We start from the raw sequence: 22,258 nt of genomic DNA, 5'->3' as shown, positions 1-22,258 counted from the left end.
CACCAGTGTCAGCTGAGTGCATCCCTCTCAGAAATAGTTCCTCCAATTAAGCTTTCCAGCAGAGAATGTCTGGCAAAATACTTCGTTGTCATATTTCACTGATTATTTATTTATTTATTTATTTTTGTTAAAAGCAAGCATTTAAAGTAAATTACTCACAGCTGGAGCCAAACACAGAGCCAGAAACATCCGTCTGATGTGGACACAGAACATGTTGGCGGCTTTACAGTCCAAACGTGGCGCTTTCCAGAGACTCACTCTGGGATGCTGCGCTGCCTCCAGGTGGAAATAACTCACCTGTCAAGTTAACGACAATACAGACGTGGAAGTTCTGGTTCACTTTTCACAATAAAAGCCTCAACCGGAAACTCAGTAAGGAATCCCTGTAGTTAAATAACATTTCATATATCTTGCATTCCAAATATTATTTACCAAACACATCTACAGCCTACAGCTTATTCTATTATCTAGTTCATACTGTATAAATCTTAGCACATGTTCTGGTTAGATGCATAAACCGTATGTGGTTGTCTTTGTCATTGTCTTACAGTGTGTCAATACTGTACTATTTCATCCTCATCTCTCACCCCTGTATATATTGTAAATATTATTTTATTCCTATTACTATGTCTATTGCTACATAAGCTGCTGTAACAATGTAAATTTCCCCTGGCGTGGGGAGAAATAAAGGACTTATTTTTGTACTTGTACTAACGTCTTTTATTTTGAAGTCAAACACCAGCTCCTAGTTTAACCTACAAGCTTCAGAGCTCAACAGCGGTTCTCTGCTTACCTGATTGGACTGTCACCCACAAACGGGCAGAGACAAACAAACACATAGTCATTACATATGTCTCAGGATTTCATTGGAAAATAGTGTTTTTGGTTTGCGTTTCTGTAGCTGATAATTCTCAGACAAAACATATCCCTCTCTGATGCAGTTATTCAGCTTATTAATTCTTGTGACTATGCTGCAAAAAATAGTACTATTGATTCCTTTTAAATGCCAAAGCGTTATTTTTCATATTAAAGCTTATTGAAATGTCTCTGTGTAGATTCTCAGTCATCCAGGTCATGATAAACCCTCATTAAAAAGCTTAATAACTGAAGAAGCCTCTTGGAAAAGAAGTCCTGAGGAAACAGTTTCTTTATCCCTTAAGCTCTTAGGATTCATCTGAACAAAATGTATTTCAATACAAATCTAAAGTTTTGGTTGTTATATTGCAACGTCACACTGAAGCAAAATAACCCTCAATAATTCATGGTTTGTAGCGGAGCGTCAAACTTCAAAAGCTTTTATTCTCTCTAAAATCTTGCTGTCACCTGTTAAAAAAGAGAAAAAACCTTCTCCCTTCTAGACAGAGCTCATCAGCTGAAGGTATTGTTAGACAGCAAACATATTTCTTTGTAGATGTCAGATATCAGAATAAGAGGCAGAGATAACGTGTAGATCTCATTCTGACATTTCGAACTGTCGTTTACTAAAACAAACACAGGTTGGAAGAAGTCAGAGACACCATCACAATTTATTTGTGTGTACTGGTTGTTTGACAGCTTACTGGTTATGCTCTGCACCTGTTGCAATGAATCATGTCAATTTTACTTCCTTCAGAGAGAGCACGTAAAAAGATCCATCAGCGTGTGGATTATTTGACAACAACAGTATAAACTTCACAGATAGAATATTGTAACAATTTAAAAAATATTCATCACAAAGTGCAGCTTTTTAGAAAATATGAGGCTTTGCATACAGTTTGCATCCATCAGAAGTATAAAAGAGGCCTGACTGAAGGGCAAACAGGCCCTTAGAAAAGCAGCGTAATTGCTTGCTAAGTAGTGTAGGGTTGGATCTAAAAGGTAATTCATTCTTATTGCTTTGCTTTAAAAAAAAAATCTAATATTAAAAACAGCACACAGTATTCAAATTCATTTCATCGCTGAGGGCACAAGAAGAGTGTTTTCTAATAAAATGACAAAAAGATTGCAGAGATTCATAGGAAAACTAAAGGAAAAAAATAATTTCAACTGATATTACTAAAAATATTCTGCTGATATGATTTAAATGCCGATAAAAAGTGTTTACAGAATGCTACGAATCCCGACTAAGGGTCACGTTCTGAGAGGATAACAAAGAGTAAAATGTACAAAAGCGAAGAAATCCCTGGCAATTAGAATCAAAAGGCACTTGGAAAGTACAGTAGCTCTTTAGCCGACAATCAGTAATTTACTTCAACTGAAAGTCATTGTAATAACACAGTCAGACACTTGATTAGCTCCTACATATAACGTGGATGGAGAAAGCTGGTGTGCAGGTCTCCTCACACACAAAGCATGATGGCAGTTTTTCTTCTCTTTTTTGAAGTTTCAAAAAAAATGAGGACATGCTACCACTAGAGGACAGTTGAATGTCCCACTCCTGAGATTTGCACAAAGTGCTTTTCCTTTGTTATGAAGCAGAAAGTTTTTTTTTCCCCAGACCAGTTATTGGTTACTGCTTTTTTCCGCCATCTTGTGCTGGCAAAGTGCAAACAAAATGTATCAGACAAGTCGATGAAAGAACCACAGACCATTTTGTGATGGGATGGGCAATATGCTGATGTTCTGACTCATGAGTACTCAGTAGGGATTACTACATTATTACACTAGTGCTCTTCAATGACTACTTTAATCTACAACAAAGTGGGGTGTGCAAAAATACAAGTTGTTGCACAATATAAATCTATTATGGACTTCTAAAGAGTATTACAGTGAGTTAATATCTGATGTTATTCCTTTGGTGTTTAAATACTCTTTAAATACTACCTATGTGTGTGCTATTTATTATTGGTCAATAAATGATTATGATTTTCACTCAAGCACAGTTGCCCAATATCATATTTTGCACTAGAGTCCGTCTTGCCATAGAATCACAGCAGTTGCAGCACTCAATGTTCCAAATAATGAACACTCAGTCGTCACTACTATATTACTGTTGCTAGATTCTAATTATCAGCCGTCAGTACTCATGGTTCAGACCAAACCCATCTTCAAACTCTTCACTTTGATCTTAACTTCACACCTGTAAAATCTCCCGGCTTTCTCTTACATGATTGTGATGCTACTATGTTAACTAAATCTGTCCATCAAAGTCCTTAAACTACTGCCTTTATAGTAGTTCTACAGTAGGTGTCTCCAGGATCACACTATACCAGGACAATGCACACAAAGATTCGCAGTGTGACAACACAAGTCACGCTGTCACGGCAAGCAAACCACCTGTCTGCACTTTTCTACATTTTAAGCCGTCTGATTTAAATACCACACAAAACATATATAACTGGCCGTGAATTTAAATTTTTTTTTAATATTTCTGTCTTCAAGACAGCTTTTTTTTTTTTTTTTTTACACAGAAATAACTGTCATCTGCCAACAGTCTTTTATCATATTTTATAATTCTAGAGTCCCCTGCAGTAACTTGGATTCCCATCAACATATGTGGGAAAAGAGAAGCCAAACCAAACCGAAGACCACCACAACTACGGACCAACAGAAAAAAACTAAACTACAAAATGAATGAACTAAAGGTAAATATATTACTTGGTGTACATGCTAAAATTTGCATAAATGTTTCCTTCTAAAACCTCATTCTTCTTCTTAAGAACAATTTACTTGGGCCGCAGTTAAGAACATGAGCGCACCTCAAAACGCCACTGAGTTAAATAAAACACAACATTTCTGTAAACATAAAATACTTGGTTTTTAAAAACAAAAGAGGAAAAAATGAATTGCCATTTTTGTCAGTTTCCCTTTGGCTGCCACAGTGACGTCATGGCAACACCTCTGTGGGAGCTTCAGGGACAGTCACTTCCATCGTAGATCACAGGCTTCTCCATAGTGAGATGGTAGAAGACTTTCTTGGAGATAAACCTGTTGGAAACAGTGTTACATTAAGGGACCTCAATCCTTTTAACCAAAAAGAGGCGAATCAAACAGCCAGATTGACGACTAAACACACACAGACTGTCAGGAAAAGATGGCAAGTTAATCCCATCTCTGTGATTTATAAGCTTCTGCCAAAAAGAGGGAAAAATTGTTCTAGGACGAGAACATTGGATGTTACCGTGAGAAGGAGTTGTCAAAGATGAGTGTGTAGAGGCCGGGGTGTCGGACTTTCAGCTGCCCCTGAATTGTCTCTTTATGGGAATTGCAGCGAGTCAGAGGAATCAGGACCTGAGAGCAGAACAGAAACAAGTTGGTCTCAAGTTGTCATCAATACTACGGTTGTGAACAAAAGTTTTCAGACACCTTTAAAGACCGTGTATATCTGGACAATCTTAGGTTTTCAGTGACTTTTAAAACTGAATTTCCTGTGATGGCATTGTCACAAAAAAAAAAAACCAATCATGCATTTTGGTTGTTTCATAGATTTATTATAGGTCTTCTGGAAATAAGACAAAGTCTGCTGGATCAAAAGTATACTCACAGCGATACTACTACTTTGTTAAACGTATCTTGGGTATTTTCACCTCAATTAGGCACCTTTAGCAGCTTCTACAAACACCACAAAACTGGTGCAGATAAAGTAAATTTGTTGGCTTTATGACAGATTTGTTTCTTCATCACAGTCTACAGATTCTTGATGGGGTTTAAGTCAGGACTTTGGTGAGACCAGTCTAAAACCTTAATTCTAACCTGACTGAGCCATTTCTTTACCATTCTTGGTGTGTGTTTGGGGTCACTGTCTTGCTGGAACATCCAACTGTGCTCAAGAACCAACCTTCTGATGATTTCAGACCTTCCTGAAGAATGTGTAGGTAATTCTCCTTTTAATTATTTCATTTACTTTGTGTACAGCACCAGTTCCACAAGCACCAAAACAGCCTCAGAGCATGATACTGCCGCCACCATGCTTGATAGTTCCTTACAAATTTCTGATTATTGAAGTCCAAAAGCTTAATATTTGTTTCATCTGACCACAGAGCTTTTCTCCAGAAGACATTTTCTTTGTCCACGTTGGGACATTGAGCCAAATGTTAGCATTGCTGTATGTACATGTTTGACCCAGCAGATTTTGTAATTTTTCCAGAAGACATATACTATATCTATGAGATAAACAAAATGAATGATTGTTTTTTGTGCCAAAAAATGCATGACTTTCAATGATTCCATGTTAGAAAACTCAAAGTTATGGGAGTCATTGGAAACTAAAGACTGCCATGATATACGTGGTCTTAACAAGTGAACATAAATTTTTGCTCAAGACTATGTATCACCTATAATACTTTTTTTTTAAAACATTACCTCACATAGCCATTTATGCTGAACAGGAAAAGTAATGATATTAATATTCATAATATCTTGTAAACTTTGGATATACGACAAAATTTCCATCACAAAATATTGGCAAGACAGTGAAGAGATGCAAATATCAAATGAAAGATCATTACTAATTTGCAACCCACGACATTTCAAGTAAAGGATGTGTACTTCAACCTGCCAAGAAACACTGTGAACCTGCAGTGGTTTTCCTCATTCAGTAACATTTGAAAGATCAAGCTAAACAGCCCCGCTCTGTAGGGAGCATCCATGAAAGCACATACAGATTCGCCTCATTGTGTTTGAAAATAACTTCTACTTTTCAATCATCACCTGTGGGTTTTTGGCTTTTTAGTTGTGTAACAACTGAGAAACATTTTACTCAGCCTTGTGATGTACTTTGATTTAAAATTATGTAACAGCATTGTCTGACGACTGTTCTTCAGAACTTTGAAAATTGTTTAGGCCTCTATGCGGTAGACCCCAAGGGCCTAAATTAAACTGGATGTCACTGCATACTGTTCATTTTCATCAACATAAAAACTGCACATACCTTCGACTGCTCCATCTGAGTGTCACTGGATTCCCTGTAAACCACACTAAAGGAGATGCTCTTGGGCTCAGAGGAAAACATCCAGCAGATGGTTGGGCCACAGTCGCCCACAGCAACAGTTATGACACTGTAGCAGCTGGATTTAATGAAGAGCTCCCTGGTACCGTCACCAAACTGAGAAATATCATCAATGCTGAGAGGGACAGCCATCCTGCAAGGACAAATTCATTTCAAGATGCATTAGGGACTCATAAATTAACTTCAATCATACGTGTGTGAAGTACATCAAAGTGAGAACTCACGTGATTTCTCCTGATTTAAGGAGGTTGATCTCTGAATCCTGAACAGTGGGAACATGCTCTTCATCAGCGGCCACATCTGCCGTGCCTCTGGAAAACGCAGAACAATAGTGTTAAGTTCTGAAATCTCTTGAGAAACTCTTAAAAAACAAGTTATTTTCTTCAACATGAATCACTGCAGTATCTTCATGTTAACAGGTCTGGTTTAGAAAATACTTTGGGGGATACACATTTAAAGTCAACTAAATTATACCTAAAATTCAGTGACACTGCATTTTAATGAACCACAAGAGTGTTTTTGCATGTTTAAGCTCATTTACTTAATTTCACACACATTATGCTTCACATTAACACTGACAATTAAGCTGTTTTCTTACAGAGGCTTGTGAAGCCTATGCTGGATTCATGGAGCCAGCACAGGTTTGTTTTTGAAAATATTTGGTGGCTACACATTTAAAGTTGACTGAATTCTACCTAAACATCAGTGTCACCACATTTTAATGGACAACAAGAGTATTTTGGCATGTTTAAGCTCATTTTGCACACATTATGCTTCACATTAACACTGACAATTATCTTGACTCTCAGCAGCCTCACATCTGTGCTGCATAAATCGTACGAAGACGGAGAGGAAAGCTGTTTTTCACAAATAAAATCAACCTGTCATTGTGAATGTTTCCATTTACTATGTCACGTAATAGTGGTTTGCTCCATGTCATGAAACTTCTCTAGGAGTGACACTTCCCTGTTCTTGTAATTCTGTTTTTCGTTTATAAGTGAAAACAAAAGAAAATACATCCCTAAGTATAATATGGAACAATGCAGGTTCCGTAACAGCTCAAGTTGCACCTGCTCCTGAGACATCTGGATTCAAACAGAGTAGTAAATCAAGGTTGCGTTTTGTGTAATTTTTTTAAGAATAACACTGGGACAGTCACAGCAGTTATAAGCTTCAGAAAGGATATGAAGGGTCTCTGTAGTGATTTAAAGCTGCAGATCCTCCATGCTGCGGTATGCTTGTGATACTCATTGACCACTGCTGCTGAGCTTCACCAGCAGAGCCTGACCACTTAATGATAAAGTCGCATAGTACCTCAGAAAAACCACCAGCACCACCATGAATGCTACACTCACATATCCAGTGCTCCTGGCTGCCGTCGGTCTTGTTCTCCCTCCAGGGAGCCTCCTGTGGTCTGAGAGGTGGCGTCACTGTCGTAGACGCCGTTCACCTCCTCTTCGGTGATGATGTCGAAAGCACCATCATCAGATCGGTTACAGGGGTCGGAAACTGGAAAGAAACAGATGAATTTAACAGACTAGATAACCGAAATACTACACAGGAGGGGATTAGTAACCATAATGTACGTATGGAACAGGAAAAAGACTCCAAAAATCTATTTAATATTCTGTATTTTTTGTTTCTTTAGATTGAAAATAAAACTTTGTATTCCTTTGAACGTAAATGTCACCCATCTTCCCTTTTTGCCCACTGAATAGGAATCGTACAGCGAAAGTTTCTCTCCTTGTTCCTCAATTAAAACAAAGTCAGCCTTTTCACTTCTGCTGAAACATTTCCAGTTTATGCACAGAAAAACACTGGGGCCAAGGAACAACAATACCTTTGTGGTATTCACAGTGTGAAGCTGTGAAGGTAGCAAGCATTTTCCTTCTCAACATGCTTCTCACCTGTGACCCTGGGAGTGGGTTTATATGGAGCTGGTTCAGGAGGAGGTTGAGGTCCAGCTCCAGGTGGAGGAGGAGGAACATCTGAGGGACTCAGCTCTGCCTCTGTGAACCTCTCCACCACCGCACTGTGCTGGGTGTAGCAGTCCTTGCAGCAGCGCTCCTTCTTTGCACTGTGCTTGGTCATAACAAAGTTGTTGCTGCAGTAGTAGCAGAAGATGCGACCGCAAAGTCTAAAAGATTATGAGTAACGAAATATTTAAATACATTTCATCCATATTAGAACTTGAATTTCTTACTAAACCAGACAGGGATGCTGTATACAGACTGAAAATCAAAATAGAGTAGGTAAAGAGATGAGAAGACAGTGAGTACAGTTGACCATGGTGCTGAGTAAAAGCCCACCTGCAGTGATGTCTGCGCACCCACCAGGTGAACTGACCCTTGCAGTCGAGACAATGCGTGGCCTCTTTATCCACCAACCACCAGCGCTCCTCTGCTCGCAGTTTCTGCTCAAACTCCAGAGCATCTGACTTCTGCCACAAGGCATCTTTGTCCCTGATGTATTGCACAAAAAAAAGACAAAAGCATTTATGTCAAATTTTGGCCTGGATTTTGAAAAAGCCTCATCTTAATTGCAACTGTGCTCTGTTGGATTTTAAAACATTTAAGGCTTGATATTTCAAAGCTGCTTTAGAGATAAAAGAAACCTGTATAAACTGTAAATGGTGTCTAAACTACTATATCATGTATTCGAATTTTGCTGTGATTTTTTTCTAAAATGTTGCATTTACAGTGGAATGGTGGAGGTAACTTAATTTCCCTAAATGATGCAACTGAGTAACACAATAAAGACATGCATAATACAAGAGCACAAAAGGCTGAAATCACATGAGTACATCCCAGGGGAGTTGACTGAATCATTGTTGTATTTCATCCCATACAGGGCGTGAAAGCTTTCGAGGTGTCTGTGGTTTCTGAGTTTAGCAAAGAACGCTGCATAAAAAGCTCTTGTTCTCCTCAGTAGTGTCTCTGCTCCACACTCTATACCTCTCTGCAGCACTTTTTCTGCTCTCGTCTCCATCAAAGTCTTTTCTTTCACATCTGACTTGGGTAAATTATCCCAGCATTCAAAAAAGCATTTCCCCCTCATCCTGCATCTCAGACCTAATTTTCCCAAATCACTGTCAACATCAGAGGACTCTTAGTCTTACTGGAAGATGCAACTCAAACTACACACCATCAAAGAGCAGACATCAACCAGGTGTAAGAAGGTGGTTGAATTCCAAAGAGAAAATGAAGCTTAACACCTTTCTTCAGCCTAATAGAGACACATCACACCTGATGAGCTCGATGAGTCGCTCCTCAAGGTTGGTCTTGGTTCTATTCAGGTCATCGATCTCTGCAGTCATCTTCAGAAACTGGCTTTGTTTGTCAGCTTCTGTTGTCTTCAGTTTCTGCTTCAATTCGTCACAGAGCTTTTGAGCAACCAGGTGGGCGTCTTCAGCACTGAACAGAGTAGAAAATTAGCAGGCATCTCACTGTTTTAAATCAAATTCACAAGTACTACTAATCATGAACTTACCTGGTTACTGCGTCTCTGAGCTGCTGAAGCTCGCTTTCATTCTTGCGAACGACTGCTTCTGTCTTTGTGATGTGAGCATCTTTCTCCCCAGTCAGCTGCAAATACTGTTCATTCACAGCCTTCAACAAAAACAAAATAAACACACGTAGAGAAAAACACAGTGACACCTTTACGAATGATTTAAGTGACTGTTCTACGCTGTTGATGGCTCCTAAATACACTAAATTCACTGAATTTGAGTTAAATAGTCTGACACACTTTTGAGTGGCATTTCAGTTTCAGATTTTGTGTATTTCTAAATCAAAACGGGGCTATTTTCTGCTTCTGTATAGACACATAAACAATAACATATTTCACCACTTGTGGAATGACCCAGCCAAACCCCTCAATTAAATCTGTCAAAATCAATTCTATTATGTAAATACATCAAACCACAGAGGAAAATTATGGTCTGAAAGCCAATTCAGGGAGCTTGTCATTTGATTAGGACCCCAGAAATTTTGCATTTACTCCACCTTCACCAATCAAAGTAAAAAAAAAAAAAAAAAAAACGCTGTTGTAGTCAAAGCTTCTCATTATCTGTAAAAAAAAAAAAAAAATACAATTAAAAAAACAATTAAAGAAACTTTAAAGGTCCCATACTGTGATGCTTTTCAGCAAGTGAATCAAAGTTAAACAACGCGTCTCCACAGTGTGACTTTCAGTATTTCATCTCAAAATACTGCAAAGATGGTTCATTTCCCAGTAACTGTATAACTCCTGGTTTTAGAGCTGTCCTAAATGGGCTGTTATGATCTGGAAACCCATGAGACTGCTGGAAGGCTAACCGGTTTTGCAGGGGGGTTGAGGAATGGTCGAAGTGAACATCTTCATATCTGAACCGCTTTTAATTTACACCTCCAAGTTTATAACAACCTCAAAACACAATAAAAATAGATTTTCATCACATGGGATCTATAAAACAATATTCTTGTCCCTATTAATTATCTTCCGTTACTTCCTATTACTGAACTAGGTTACTAGGTTCCTTTTATGTATCACTTCTGCTAATAATAAAGGTGTCTGCTCCAGACTATTTATATGATGTTGCACTATCGACTAGTATCTATAGTTTTTTTTTAAATAAACAGTATATGGGGTTCTTTGGACTAGTGAAAATTTATTGCATATTTTTTTCTGATAATGCTGCATACGCCAACATGTTTCCAGCATGTTAATTCAACCATGAATCACTGCATTTGATTTTTGAAAGACACAAACCTCAAGTTCAGACAGTTTGTCCTGCAAGCTGGACGCCTTCTTTTGCTCCTCCTGCAGCTTGACTTTCATCTTGTCCAGCTGTTCATTCGCACCCTGAAAAATCAGAGCAAGAGAAGGCAATTACATTCTTTCTATTGCTTTGAACTAAATGCAAACAGCTTAAAATAACAATGCTGACATACTTATGCTAATCAGGTATACAGTGCAGTGTTCAGTATCTAAATTTAGAGCGTTATCTATCAACAGTGGAAATACCATGCTAACAATTGCTAATTAGCAATAAACACAAAATACAGCTAAGGCTGATAGAAAATGCCATTAGTTTTGCAGGTTTTTCACCATAAATTCAAAGCGTTGGGTAAACAGACGTAATAATAGCTCTACATTAAAATGTTCAGGAATCACCAGAATAATTAGATTTCATCCTGAAGGGAGCTTAAATGTGTGTACTAAATTTCATACAAATCCATCCAAACGTCAAATGTCAACATCAAAGTCATTTGGTTTAATACCCTGATGACCATGAACATCTATCTGTCTATCTATCTATCCATCCATCCATCCATCCATCTTTTTATCTCTTAATCATCTGGTGTAACACAAATCATAACTAGCAGGTTCTGTCTAACTCACCTTTAACTGGACCTGATGATTCATGTTCTCTGAGCTCATCTGGAACTTGACTGCGTCCATCTCCTCCCGGGTGGAGTCCTTGATGCTTTGTACTTGAGTCTTGGTCTTTTCCAGCTGTTCCTGGAGCTCCGTGATCGTCCCTGGAAGTGCCTCCTTCTGTTTAAGCTCCTCTTTCAGACGACTGTTGTCCAGTCGCAGTTCTTTCATGCACTCCTCTAGTCGCTCCACGTCTTTCTCCAGCTCTTCAATCTTAGCAGCGTCACCTGCCCAGTGCTCTCTGGCCTCTTCCTTTTGTGCGCTCAGCTTACAGATGGTTATTCCCAGCTCTGCCATCTCAGTGTTTGCCCTGTGCAGACCTTCACGTGTCTCGTTGATTTCTAAAGCCACCCTTTCATTTTCTGCCTTGAGGGTGGCCAGCTCTTCTCGGGTGGCAGCTGCAGAGATGGCCAGCTCGGCGTGGGCAGCTACTTCTCGATCACGCTGCTGGGCGAGCGCCTCTTCTTTCTTTCTGCACTCCATGAGCTCCATTACATGCTTCTTATTCTGTGCTTCAGTCTGGGATTTAAGCTGCTCGGTCAGAATCCTGAGCTCATCCCTTTGGGCTTCTGTCACCTCCAGCTGTGCTTTGGATTTCAGTTTTTCCTCTTCAGATCTCTGCACCTGCACCCTGAGGTCCAGTACCTCTGCCTGGAGCCTGGACACTTCTTTCCTGCTAACCTCCAACTGGCCTTCAACCACAGATAATTTGCCAGTCACTTCTTGCTTCTCTTTGGCTTGGACCGCACTCCTCTCCAGCTGAGATTTCTCCATCACCTGTTTCTCAGAGGTCACCCTTTCAATTATTTCTGTCTGTCGAGCACAGGTTGCTTCTGCGTTAGCTTTTGCAGTCTCAAGCTCCTTCTCCTTGGCCTCCAATTCTTTTAACCTGGACTGCAACGTAACAAGGTCCCTCTCTTTACTCTCTAACTGAGCCTCTTTGGCTTGAAGCTGTTCTTGAAGATTGGCTTCATTCTTGCGTGAAGCTCCTAAGTTCTTCTCCAAATCTCTGATCTGCCCATGAACATTCTTCAAATCTGACTGCATACGGCTAAGAGCTCCTTTCACATTATCCTGCTCTTCCTTCAGACTCTGGTTCTCCTGCTCCAGTCGCTTTGATGTGGTTTCCGAGAGCTTTGCAGCCATGGTGGTTCGCTGCAGACTCTCGTCCAGTTTGCGGTTCTCTTCACGCAACCGCTTCTCTTTTTCATCCACCGTCATCTTGGTATCATCCAGCTGGCCTCTCAGTTGTTTCTCAGAAGCCCTCAGAGCTGCTAATTCAGCCTCGAGCACTGTTCTGTTCTCTGCCATCTCCTTCTTCAACTCCTCATTTCTCTTCACCGTGGTCAGCAGCTTCTCATTCAGTTCCATCAGACTGGCGCACTGCGTCTTGTATTCTTCCATCTTCATGGCCTGTTCTTTAATGTTACCCTCCAGCTCAGCACAGCTTGTGGTAAGTTTGTCCTTCTCTGAGATCAGGCTTTGGTTTTTGGTTTCTAGCTGTTGTAGTGTCTCACGGCTGGAGGTTAGCTCGGCCTCTTTACTCTTAATCTGCTCTGTAAGGGCAGCAACTTCAGCTTTTAAAGACTCTTTCAAGCCACCAATATTCTTCTGCATCTCATCTTTATCTTCTTGTGCTCTCCTTTTCACCTCTTCCAGGTCTTTTTCTTTCTCCTCTAAAGATTTTTGGAGGTCCTGGAGCTGCCTCTGGAGATTACTCGCCTCCTTCTCTCTCAGTGTCAAAGCTCCCTGCAGCTTATCGAGGGCACTGCACTGTTCCTCCACTTTTGTCTCCAACTTGGCTTTCTCCTCAGAGACAGATGATACCAATGCTCCAAGTTTTGCTTCACTATCCTTTGCAGCCACCTCCTTGTCTCTCAGCTCTCCCTCTAATCTTTCCATCTGCCTCCTCTTCTCCTCCGTCTCAGCTACAGCTTCCAGCTTTCCTTTCTCTGCCTCTTTCAATCTGTCCAGCAACTCGTGTATCTTCTGCGCTGAATCAAAGTAACTGGCTGCCTGCTGGCCCTTCTCATTCAGAACCCCATCCAACTTGGCCATGAGCTCTATGTTCTTCCCCTCAGTAGCTGCCAACTTTTCCTGAAGAAGGAGCTGCTGAGTCTCCCTGACTTTTTCCCCAGTCCTGAGTGCTTCCACCTCTCTGGACAGAGACTCCTCTCTCCCCTGAACGGCCCTGAGCTCTCCCTGCAAACCCTGTTGCTTCTCTTGGGCTGCAAGCGACACATCCAGCTGCCTCTGGAGCTCCACAACTACCCCCCTGAGCTCAGCAGCTTCCTCACCGAGCTGCTGCACTTTAACGAGGAGGTCTCGCTGCTTCAGCTCTGACTGATCCAGCTCCAGACGAAGGTCTTCAACTGTGCTGGCATCTTCCATACAGGCAGGCAGAGACTGGTCATTCAGGTCATTCAGCAGACTCTGACCGTAGTCAGGACTAGCAGGGAACTCAGGTGCTTGCTAGATGGTTACAAGGGAAACATGAGAGGAATGGAGGGAGTGAGAATATCTTGTAATCATCTTAAAATTAAAGTTATTAGAGACATACGTGACATACCTGAGAGTAAGTGCTGGCCAGGCTGTTAATACTGGAACTGCGGCTGGGTGGTTTCCACATGTGACCAGGTGAATTTGCACTTCCCACTGTCCTCCTGTAGATCAGAATAAATCAGATTCTTGAAACACTGGTAAATGTCACACAGCTTGATTTACCAACAAAACGGCATATACACACGTGGACAAAATTGTTGGTACCCCTCGGTTAATGAAAGAAAAACCCACAATGGTCACAGAAATAATTTGAATATGACAAAAGTAATAATAAATAAAAATTCTATGAAAATTAACCAATGAAAATCAGACATTGGTTTTAAACCCTGGTTTAACAGAAGTATTTTAAAAAATAAACTCATGAAACAGGCCTGGACAAAAATGATGGTTCCCTTAACTTAATATTTTGTTGCACAACCTTTTGAGGCAATCACTGCAATGAAACCATTTGTGTAACTGTCAGTGAGACTTCTGCACCTCTCAGCAGGTATTCTGGTCCACTCCTCATCAGCAGACTGCTCCAGTTGTCTCAGGTTTGAAGGTTCCTTCTCCAGACGCCATGTTTCACCTCCTTCCACAGATGTTCAATAGGATTTAGATCAGGGCTCATAGAGGCCACTTCAGAATAGTCCAATGTTTTCCTCTTAGCCATTCTTGGCTGTTTTTAGCTGTGTGTTTTGGCTCATTATCCTGTTGCAAGACTCATGACCTGCGACTGAGACCAAGCTTTCTGACACTGGGCAGCACATTTCTCTCTAGAATACCTTGATAGTCATGAGATTTCATTGTACCTGCACAGATTCCAGACACCCTGTACCAGATGCAGCAAAGCAGCCCCAGAACATAACAGAACCTCCTCCATGTTCCACAGTAGGGACAGTGTTCTTTTCTTCATATGCTTCATTTCTGCATCTGTGAACATAGAGCTGATGTCCCAAAAAGTTCCAGTTTTGTCTCGTCTGTCCATAGGACATTCTCCCAGAAGCTTTGTGGTTTGTCAACATGCAGTTTGGTAAATTCCAGTCTGGCTTTTTTATGATTTGTTTTCAACAATGGTGTTCTCCTTGGTCGTCTCCCATGAAGTCCACTTTGGCTCAAACAACGATGGATGGTGTGATCTGACACTGATGTACCTTGACCTTGGAGTTCACCTTTAATGTCTTTAGAGGTTGTTCTGGGCTCTTTTGTTACCATTCCTATTATCCATCTCTTCCATTTGTTATCAGTTTTCCTCCTGTGGCCACATCCAGGGAGGTTGGCTACAGTCTCATGGATCTTAAATTTCTGAATAATACATCCAACTGTAGTTACAGGAACATCAAGCTGCTTGGAGATGGTCTTATAGCCTTTACCTTTAACATGCTGGTCTATAATTTTCTTTCTAATCTCCTGAGACAACTCTCTCCTTGGCTTCCTCTGGTTCATGTTTAGTGTGGTACACACCATGTCACCAAACAGCACAGTGACTACTGTAACCCTATAAATAGGCCGACTGACTGATTACAAGTTTGTAGACACCTGTGATGCTAATTAGAGGACACACCTTGATAGAACATGTCCCTATGGTCACATTATTTTCAGTCTTTTCTTGGGGTGCCATCATTTTTGTCCAGGCCTGTTTGGTGAGTTTATTTTTTTTAAATATTTCTGTTGAATCACAGTTCAAAAGCAATGTCTGATTTTCATTGGTTACTTTTCATAGAATTTTTATTTATTATTAATTTTGTCAGATTCAAATTATTTCTGTGACCATTGTGGGTTTTTCTTTCATTAACCAAGGGGTACCAACAATTTTGTCCACGTGTGTAGGAAGGACTGTTTCTGAGATCCGTTTTTTAACGTTCTGCATTGCTTTTATGCCCTCTACATTTTGTTTTCACAATTCGTCCTGTTTGTTACCTTGCAAAAGTTGGCCAGGAGGCATCAAGATCATGACCTCTGGATGCCACATCGAACTGGACCTCGTTGAGTTCATACAGGTGGTTGATGATGTCAACACTAAGGTGGGTCTTCAAGAAAGGACTTCTTGCATAGTACCAGTCACTGTGAGGAGAGAGGTGAGGGGACACCATAAGACACACAAGAACCACTATAATCAGCACCAGAAGACTTTCATCCTATAATGTGAAAAAGATAGACGTCTCAACCAGAAAATAAAGACATTCCTCTAAATTAAGCCTAGCTTTGCAGTAGGAAATTGTCTTTAGCACCAAAAAATTGTGATAGAAAAATGATAAGGTCAAACACTACAACATTTCATTTTCAAGCACAAATCATAAATGAGAATCAGTGTCAAAATACCTAACCTGGCTATTTCGAGCAGTGGCAATGATCTTCAGTCCTATTTAATAATCTTCTTGATTCAGAACAAATCGGTTCCAACTCTTCCATTCAACTGTTTATTAACTCTTCAACAATAGCCCATTATTCTTTATCTACACTGCCCTCCACAATTATTAGCACCCCTGATAATACTTTGTACAACCCCCTTTGGCCAACAAAACAGCACCTAATCTTCTCCTATAATGTTTCACAAGATGGGAGAATACAGAAAGAGGGATCTTCGACCATTCCTCTTTGCACAATCTCTCTAAATCATCCAGCGACCTGGGTTCTCTCCTCTTCAGCTCACTGCACAGGTTTTCAATGGGGTTGAACTCTGGGGACTAAGATGGCTATGGGAGGAGCTTGATTCTGTGTCTGGTGAACCATTTCTGTGTAGATTTGGCCACATGTTTAGGGTCATTATTTTGCTGAAAGACCCAGTGACGACCCATCTTAAGCTTTTGGGCAGAGGCCACCAGATTTTGATTTCAAATGTCCTGGTATTTCAAAGCGTTCATGATGCCATGCACCCTAACAAGGTTCCCAGGGCCTATGGAAGAGAAACAGGCCCACGGCATCACCGATCCTCCCCCATACTTCACAGTGGGCATGAGGTGCTTTTCTGCATACTCATCTTTTGTGTCCCGCCAGACCCACTTAGAGTGTTTGTTGCCAAAAAGCTCTATATTGGTCTCATCTGACCAAAGCACACGGTCCCAGTTGAAGTCCCAGTACCATTTAGCGAACTCCAGACGTTTGCGTTTATGATTGTGAGTGAGAAAAGGTTAATTCCGTGCACGCCTCCCAAACAGCTTGTTGGCATATAGATAGCGCCTGATGGTTGCTTTGGAGACTTTGTGACCCCAAGATGCTACCATTTGTTGCAATTCTTTAACAGTGAACTTTTTATTTCTCTTACCATCCTCCTCACTGTGCGTGGTGGCAAAATAACCTTGCGTCCTCGTCCAGGCTTGTTTACCACTGTTCCAGTTGTTTTAAACTTCTTAATGATTCCTCTGACAGTAGATATGGCCGAGTGGCTATTTTCTTGTAGCCACTGCCTGACTTGTGAAGGTCAACACACATCTGCCTTACTTGAATGGTGTGTTCCTTTGTCTTTCCCATGTTGAAGAGTGGATAAGAGAAATGGCCTCTGTGTCACGTCATATTTGTACCCCAGGGAAACAGGAAGTGATGAATTACTAATTAAATTTTCCTAGATACTCTGATCTACTTTGTAAACTACTGTAGAAATGACAGAAATACTTCAATTACATTTATTTCCTAGGAATTGTTAGGGGTGCCAATAATTGTGGAACAGGTGATTTTATGAAAAATAATTATTTATTCGTCAGGGATTTTTTTTTCCCCTTACAATTCACTTGAGTTAAAGGTTATATTTTTCTACAATTTTCAGTGTGAGAGTATGCTTCTGCAATAAAAATTGAATTTATTTTAAGGCTTTTAACATCTTAACCATGGGTGCTAATAATTATGGAGGGCGCTGTATATAAAAAATAAATGTTGGAGAGGGACTTCATTAGGCTCTGACAGTTTTACCTGGTGACTCTCTGGTTCATCAGACACTGCTGCAGAGTGTCGGCCAGTCGCTGATGTACGAGGGAGTAGCGAATAAATGCTCTTCCCTTCCCCAGGGATGTCTTCAGCTATCAAAGCAAAAACAGACATTGTTTTAAATGGAGCCTTTGAAAAGTGCTTATTCACATTCTGAGATATTCCACAAGTGAAAGACTACAAAGCAAAAAAGAAAAAAAACATACACTATTTAATCAACTTTTAAAAAAAAAAACATGTCAATTTTACCTTCAAACACAATGCAACTGTCTGTATAGTAATATGTAAGCAATAAAATGCAGAGTATTTTGTGTGTTAAAGCTACAAGGATTAAAATATCAGTACTAATGCTTCAATATCTCATATAATAAAAATAATAATAATAATACATTTTATTTGTATAGCGCTTTTTAGAACACTCAAAGACACTTTACATATATATATTCAAAGCATCGATTTCTAAGCAGTAATACAAAAAGTGGTGTCATTATAAACAACAAAATCGCACCTCAGTGATGGATTTGACAAAGCGAATACCATCGTTGGCTCCTTTGATCTTAGCCAGACAGTCGCTGAAGTAATCCCAATAGTCCTTCTTTGTACCCAGAAATGTGGTCTTCTCTTTTTGGTCAAACTGAGATAAAAATATAATTGGAGTGCGAAATAGTTACATGTTGTACTTGTCATCAATCAAATGAGAAAGAAATGAAATAACTGAGGAATTATTGGCAAATATTATGACTGATTCTTCCATCATGTAAAATTTACATCTACGGAAGTTTGACAATTTCTTCAATAACTAAGGTTCAACAAATTGCGCAGCTTTATAACTAGCTGTAAGTTATCTGGGAATCAAGTAGTTTATTCAGATATTCACTTGGTGACTCAGACTTATTAGGTCTGGTGAAATAATGTAACCAGAATCCAACCTGCAGCAGATACTCCAGTTTGTAGGAGAATTTGTGCAGATTGGTGCTGTCATCTGTGATCGGCTCCCCATTTTCTTTGTATTCCTTTGCGAGCTCTGCAACAGCCTCTGAAATTGACACACATTTTCAAATATGAAGACAGATTTGTGATAGTAAAAGTTTTCTTACAAACTGGTAGCACCTAGATTTACCTCAGAAAACACACAAACGCATAAGACATAAGCATCTAACAGATTTTGCTTGATTGTTTCTAGCCTTAATTTAGCCAATATATTAAGCAATAAAGATGCAAGAAATCAAAATGTCATGTTTAGGACATTTTGCTAACACACACACACACACACACAAATCATCCATTCCCTTTCCATAGTTTCTGCTTTGCTACCCTTTTCAAGTACAGCTAAGTTTCAGATTAAAAACTTGCCTCGTATCCATCGCAAAAACTGAAAGGACACTCGTGATGGGTGCACCCTTAGCAAGCACTCTCTGTCTCGCTGCATGCTGACAGAGGCATCCACCACACCCTTACCACACAAACATGAGGTCAAATGCCTGTTTTCCTAAATGAAGTGATATCGAAGAAAGGTCAGATTGTTCCAGGTGTAAAGATGAGAGACAGAGGTCATGAAGTCACATGTTTCTAGCTCTTCTTTCTCTTCTGCTCAGTCAACCTTGTCAGTCAATAAATGCCTGCCGCCAGCGAATTCACACACAAATAGACACACACACACATAAAGCTGACGTACCATTCAGATCTCGGATAATCCTCTGGAGTTGGCTCTCCCCGACTGTAGCCCCAGCAGCCATGGTCCCGCCGCTCGCTCCCTGGCAACCAGAGGTCACAGGGTCACATCCAGTCTGCTGAATCAGAGAACCCAAATCAGTCTGGCACAAAAGACTGACGAACGCTTGCAATGTACTCCATTAGTGCCACAGATGGACGCATTTGATTCAAACAAATGTGCCACACATTAATGAGAGTGATGATGGGTTCACTGCCAAATGATGTTCAGTTATATTTACACAGGGCCAACTGATAACATATGCTATCTCAAGGTAATTCACCTTATGGATGAAGATCAAGAAGTTGGTCAAACGTATTTATATAGGATTTACATCCTTGTATCTACATTTAACAACTGTATTACCAATGCAGCTATTGTATATATCACATATATGTAACTGATGAATGATAACAATGATCAATGATGACAACAACTTCAAAATGAATACATCCTCACATAACTGGAAGGACAAAGCAAACCCGTAATTTATGTATGTAATTATGAACAGGGATGCAAATTCCAGACGTTTGATTTACTGAAGAGTAATGATCCCGAAATGGGGAGTTGATTAACAATTTGATCGCTGCAGGCGCAACAAAAGAAGCAAACCCCCCGTTGCTTAAAATGTGGGTTGGGACACTGTTCCCGGTTCATCTACAAAGTCTGTACCTTTCAAATATGTGACCTTATCTGACAGAAATTTGCAATTTTTTTCTGATATTTCTGACAATTTGATAAACAAAAATGTGCAATAAGTTTGGGTAAATTAAACCTCAGCCAGCATTCTTAAGTGTACATCAGTGACAGCTTCACCTGCACTCACCACATCACCCAGCTAATGAAAGTACGTCAGAAGCTGTGGAAATTTAAGCTACCACCATTACTCCTCTACAGCTTGTAGCAGTTCACTATTGAGACTATTCTCACTAATAGCATCACAGAATAGAAAATTAACAGGACACAAAAGGACCATAAGCAGCTGCAGAGAGTGATCAAATCAGCCCAACACATCACAGGTACCCAAAGGAATTAATGCAATATTTACACTACTGTATATCCACATCTGGATCGTTGGTGCCATACATAGCGCGCATACTTTTCTGCACAAATTCTTTTTGCACTGTTCTTTGTATATTCAAAATCTTTCTAACTCAGCATGTAGGAGTAGATGAGTGAGTTTAAACTCTACATACAGCAAGCTAAGAAATACATTGCACTGATAGCCTGCTCATGGGTGAATATGGCAATAAAGACTTTTAAATCTTTACACAACAAAACTGATTAAAACTTCTATGGGAAGTACATAATGGCTCTTTGTCACAGCTTTAGTATGCAAGAAAAAATGAGTCTGTAGGTCAAACTTTAGATGAACTTCGCATCTTAAATGACAATAAGCTGACTTCATGCAAATGCAAAAATCTTAATTGCACATGAAAATTTTATAACATTTTGGAAGGGTAATTCAGCTTTACCATGGATGTCCTTAAAACACTAAAAGCACAAAGTACGGCTGCAAAAATAACCAACACTGTATCAACAGTACACATTGACAGAGGCAGTATTTATAGCACACAGTACTGGATGTTGTACATGTACTCATGTTACTGTGTCCACTCCTGGTAACCTCTTAATAGTTAACCACAGTATATCGAACTAAACAAACCATGAAATGTGGTATAACATCCATCTAAAACGTTTTGAGTGTTGCCATGCTCTAAGAAACGATGTTAAATAAGCTACAGTAATATTTTTAACACATAAGCATTCAGTATAAAGTCAACATCGGTTTGTTATGCTAACGGCTAACTAACTAGGTTAACGTGAGCGGAGTTAAAAACACCAACGACAGTTTTACAACTCCAATTTTGAGGCCTTACAACACACATATGAACATTTTAACACCAAAAAGCAAAAGACAATAATATAAAAGTGGCAGGGGAAGCTTTTAAAAGTCTTCTTTTGTGCCTTCGTCGCTTCTCTCCCAGACGCTACACTTAGCTTTGACACAATAATCATTTGACAGACATTTTGAAAATAACCGTGACAGTAGCGGGACACGATAACTCAGATAATCTAACATGTTTCTAGACAGTTGCTGGAGAAAGAATAACAAAAGAATAATAACTTTAACATACTTTCAGAGATATGTGTCAATCCCATAACAACAGATTCAGACTGTACATACAAACGGTTGGAAGTGTTGTGACTGACAGGAGGCTATCCACCGAGAAAGAGACATTCAGCGTAAAGACCAATCAGATTGAGGCTAGTAGGCGGGACCAGAGTTTGGTTGCAGAAGCAGAGTAAACAGTGAAGTCATGTGAACAATGACAGACATAAATGAGTGACCCACTTTCTTTTGTGATTTGACAGCAGGACAAAATCATAGTTGTAGCAGATTTAATTGATTTATAAAAGACGTTGGATACATTTACGTGTGTGTTTAATATTTTAATTTATTTTAATAAGTTGCATAGGTGTTGTATTATTTAAAATTGAATGTTTACAGATATCACTGCTTTAGTGACGGCTCTTTTTTTATCATATCTGCAAATCATCTATATATAAATATAAGATAGATAGATAGATAGATAGATAGATAGATAGATAGATAGATAGATAGATAGATAGATAGATAGATAGATAGATAGATAGATAGATAGATAGATAGATAGATAGATAGATTTCATTTTACCAAACTTCTGTCTTTTGAAACTACAGATGCTATTTAATAAGTA

At 39.7% G+C, this 22,258-nt stretch overlaps 2 protein-coding genes across 4 annotated transcripts in view; both read right to left on the bottom strand.

Annotated features, from left to right (window-relative positions):
- The window catches only part of ghrhrl (growth hormone releasing hormone receptor, like), a 30,847-nt gene extending 29,480 nt beyond the window's left edge, over positions 1 to 1,367 (bottom strand). For both annotated transcript variants that reach the window (XM_023293442.3, XM_055018786.1), the window contains exon 1: positions 160 to 1,367. In XM_023293442.3, coding sequence (XP_023149210.2) covers positions 160 to 213 — 54 coding nt within the window. In that variant the 5' untranslated portion in view covers positions 214 to 1,367. The remainder of the gene's footprint in view (positions 1 to 159) is intronic.
- A 140-nt stretch (positions 1,368 to 1,507) lies between these two features.
- On the bottom strand, positions 1,508 to 21,734 carry fyco1a (FYVE and coiled-coil domain autophagy adaptor 1a). 2 transcript variants are annotated; one of them, XM_023293437.3, is made up of 18 exons: positions 21,656 to 21,734; positions 19,482 to 19,593; positions 18,736 to 18,842; positions 18,315 to 18,440; positions 17,792 to 17,898; positions 15,806 to 15,949; positions 13,914 to 14,007; positions 11,309 to 13,816; positions 10,676 to 10,768; positions 9,416 to 9,534; positions 9,172 to 9,339; positions 8,236 to 8,388; positions 7,834 to 8,063; positions 7,282 to 7,435; positions 6,151 to 6,237; positions 5,849 to 6,059; positions 4,100 to 4,209; positions 1,508 to 3,906 (listed from the first exon to the last, which is right to left on the bottom strand). In XM_023293437.3, exons 2-18 carry the CDS (start codon positions 19,540 to 19,542, stop codon positions 3,831 to 3,833), a joined length of 4,548 nt encoding a protein of 1,515 aa, XP_023149205.1. In that variant the 5' UTR covers positions 19,543 to 19,593; positions 21,656 to 21,734; the 3' UTR covers positions 1,508 to 3,830. The 2 variants fall into 2 exon arrangements, with proteins under 2 accessions (XP_023149205.1, XP_023149206.1); XM_023293438.3 differs by having other exon boundaries at positions 19,482 to 19,596; positions 21,656 to 21,733.
- Positions 21,735 to 22,258: the final 524 nt, after the last annotated feature.

This window comes from Amphiprion ocellaris, chromosome 2 (genome assembly GCF_022539595.1).
Source record: "Amphiprion ocellaris isolate individual 3 ecotype Okinawa chromosome 2, ASM2253959v1, whole genome shotgun sequence".
Taxonomy (NCBI): Eukaryota; Metazoa; Chordata; class Actinopteri; family Pomacentridae; genus Amphiprion; species Amphiprion ocellaris.
The sequence above is the reverse complement of the archived record's forward strand: the minus strand, read 5'-3'. Positions and strand labels throughout refer to the sequence as shown.

Excerpts from the sequence above, each read along its gene's own strand:
- fyco1a (XM_023293437.3), bottom strand. The coding sequence starts at position 19,542 with ATGGCTGCTGGGGCTACAGTCGGGGAGAGCCAACTCCAGAGGATTATC. Across the intron at positions 14,008-15,805 it reads TCCTGGCCAACTTTTGCAAG|GAGGACAGTGGGAAGTGCAA; the intron begins GTAACAAACAGG and ends TCTGATCTACAG. Across the intron at positions 8,064-8,235 it reads GTGCGCAGACATCACTGCAG|ACTTTGCGGTCGCATCTTCT; the intron begins GTGGGCTTTTAC and ends ATAATCTTTTAG.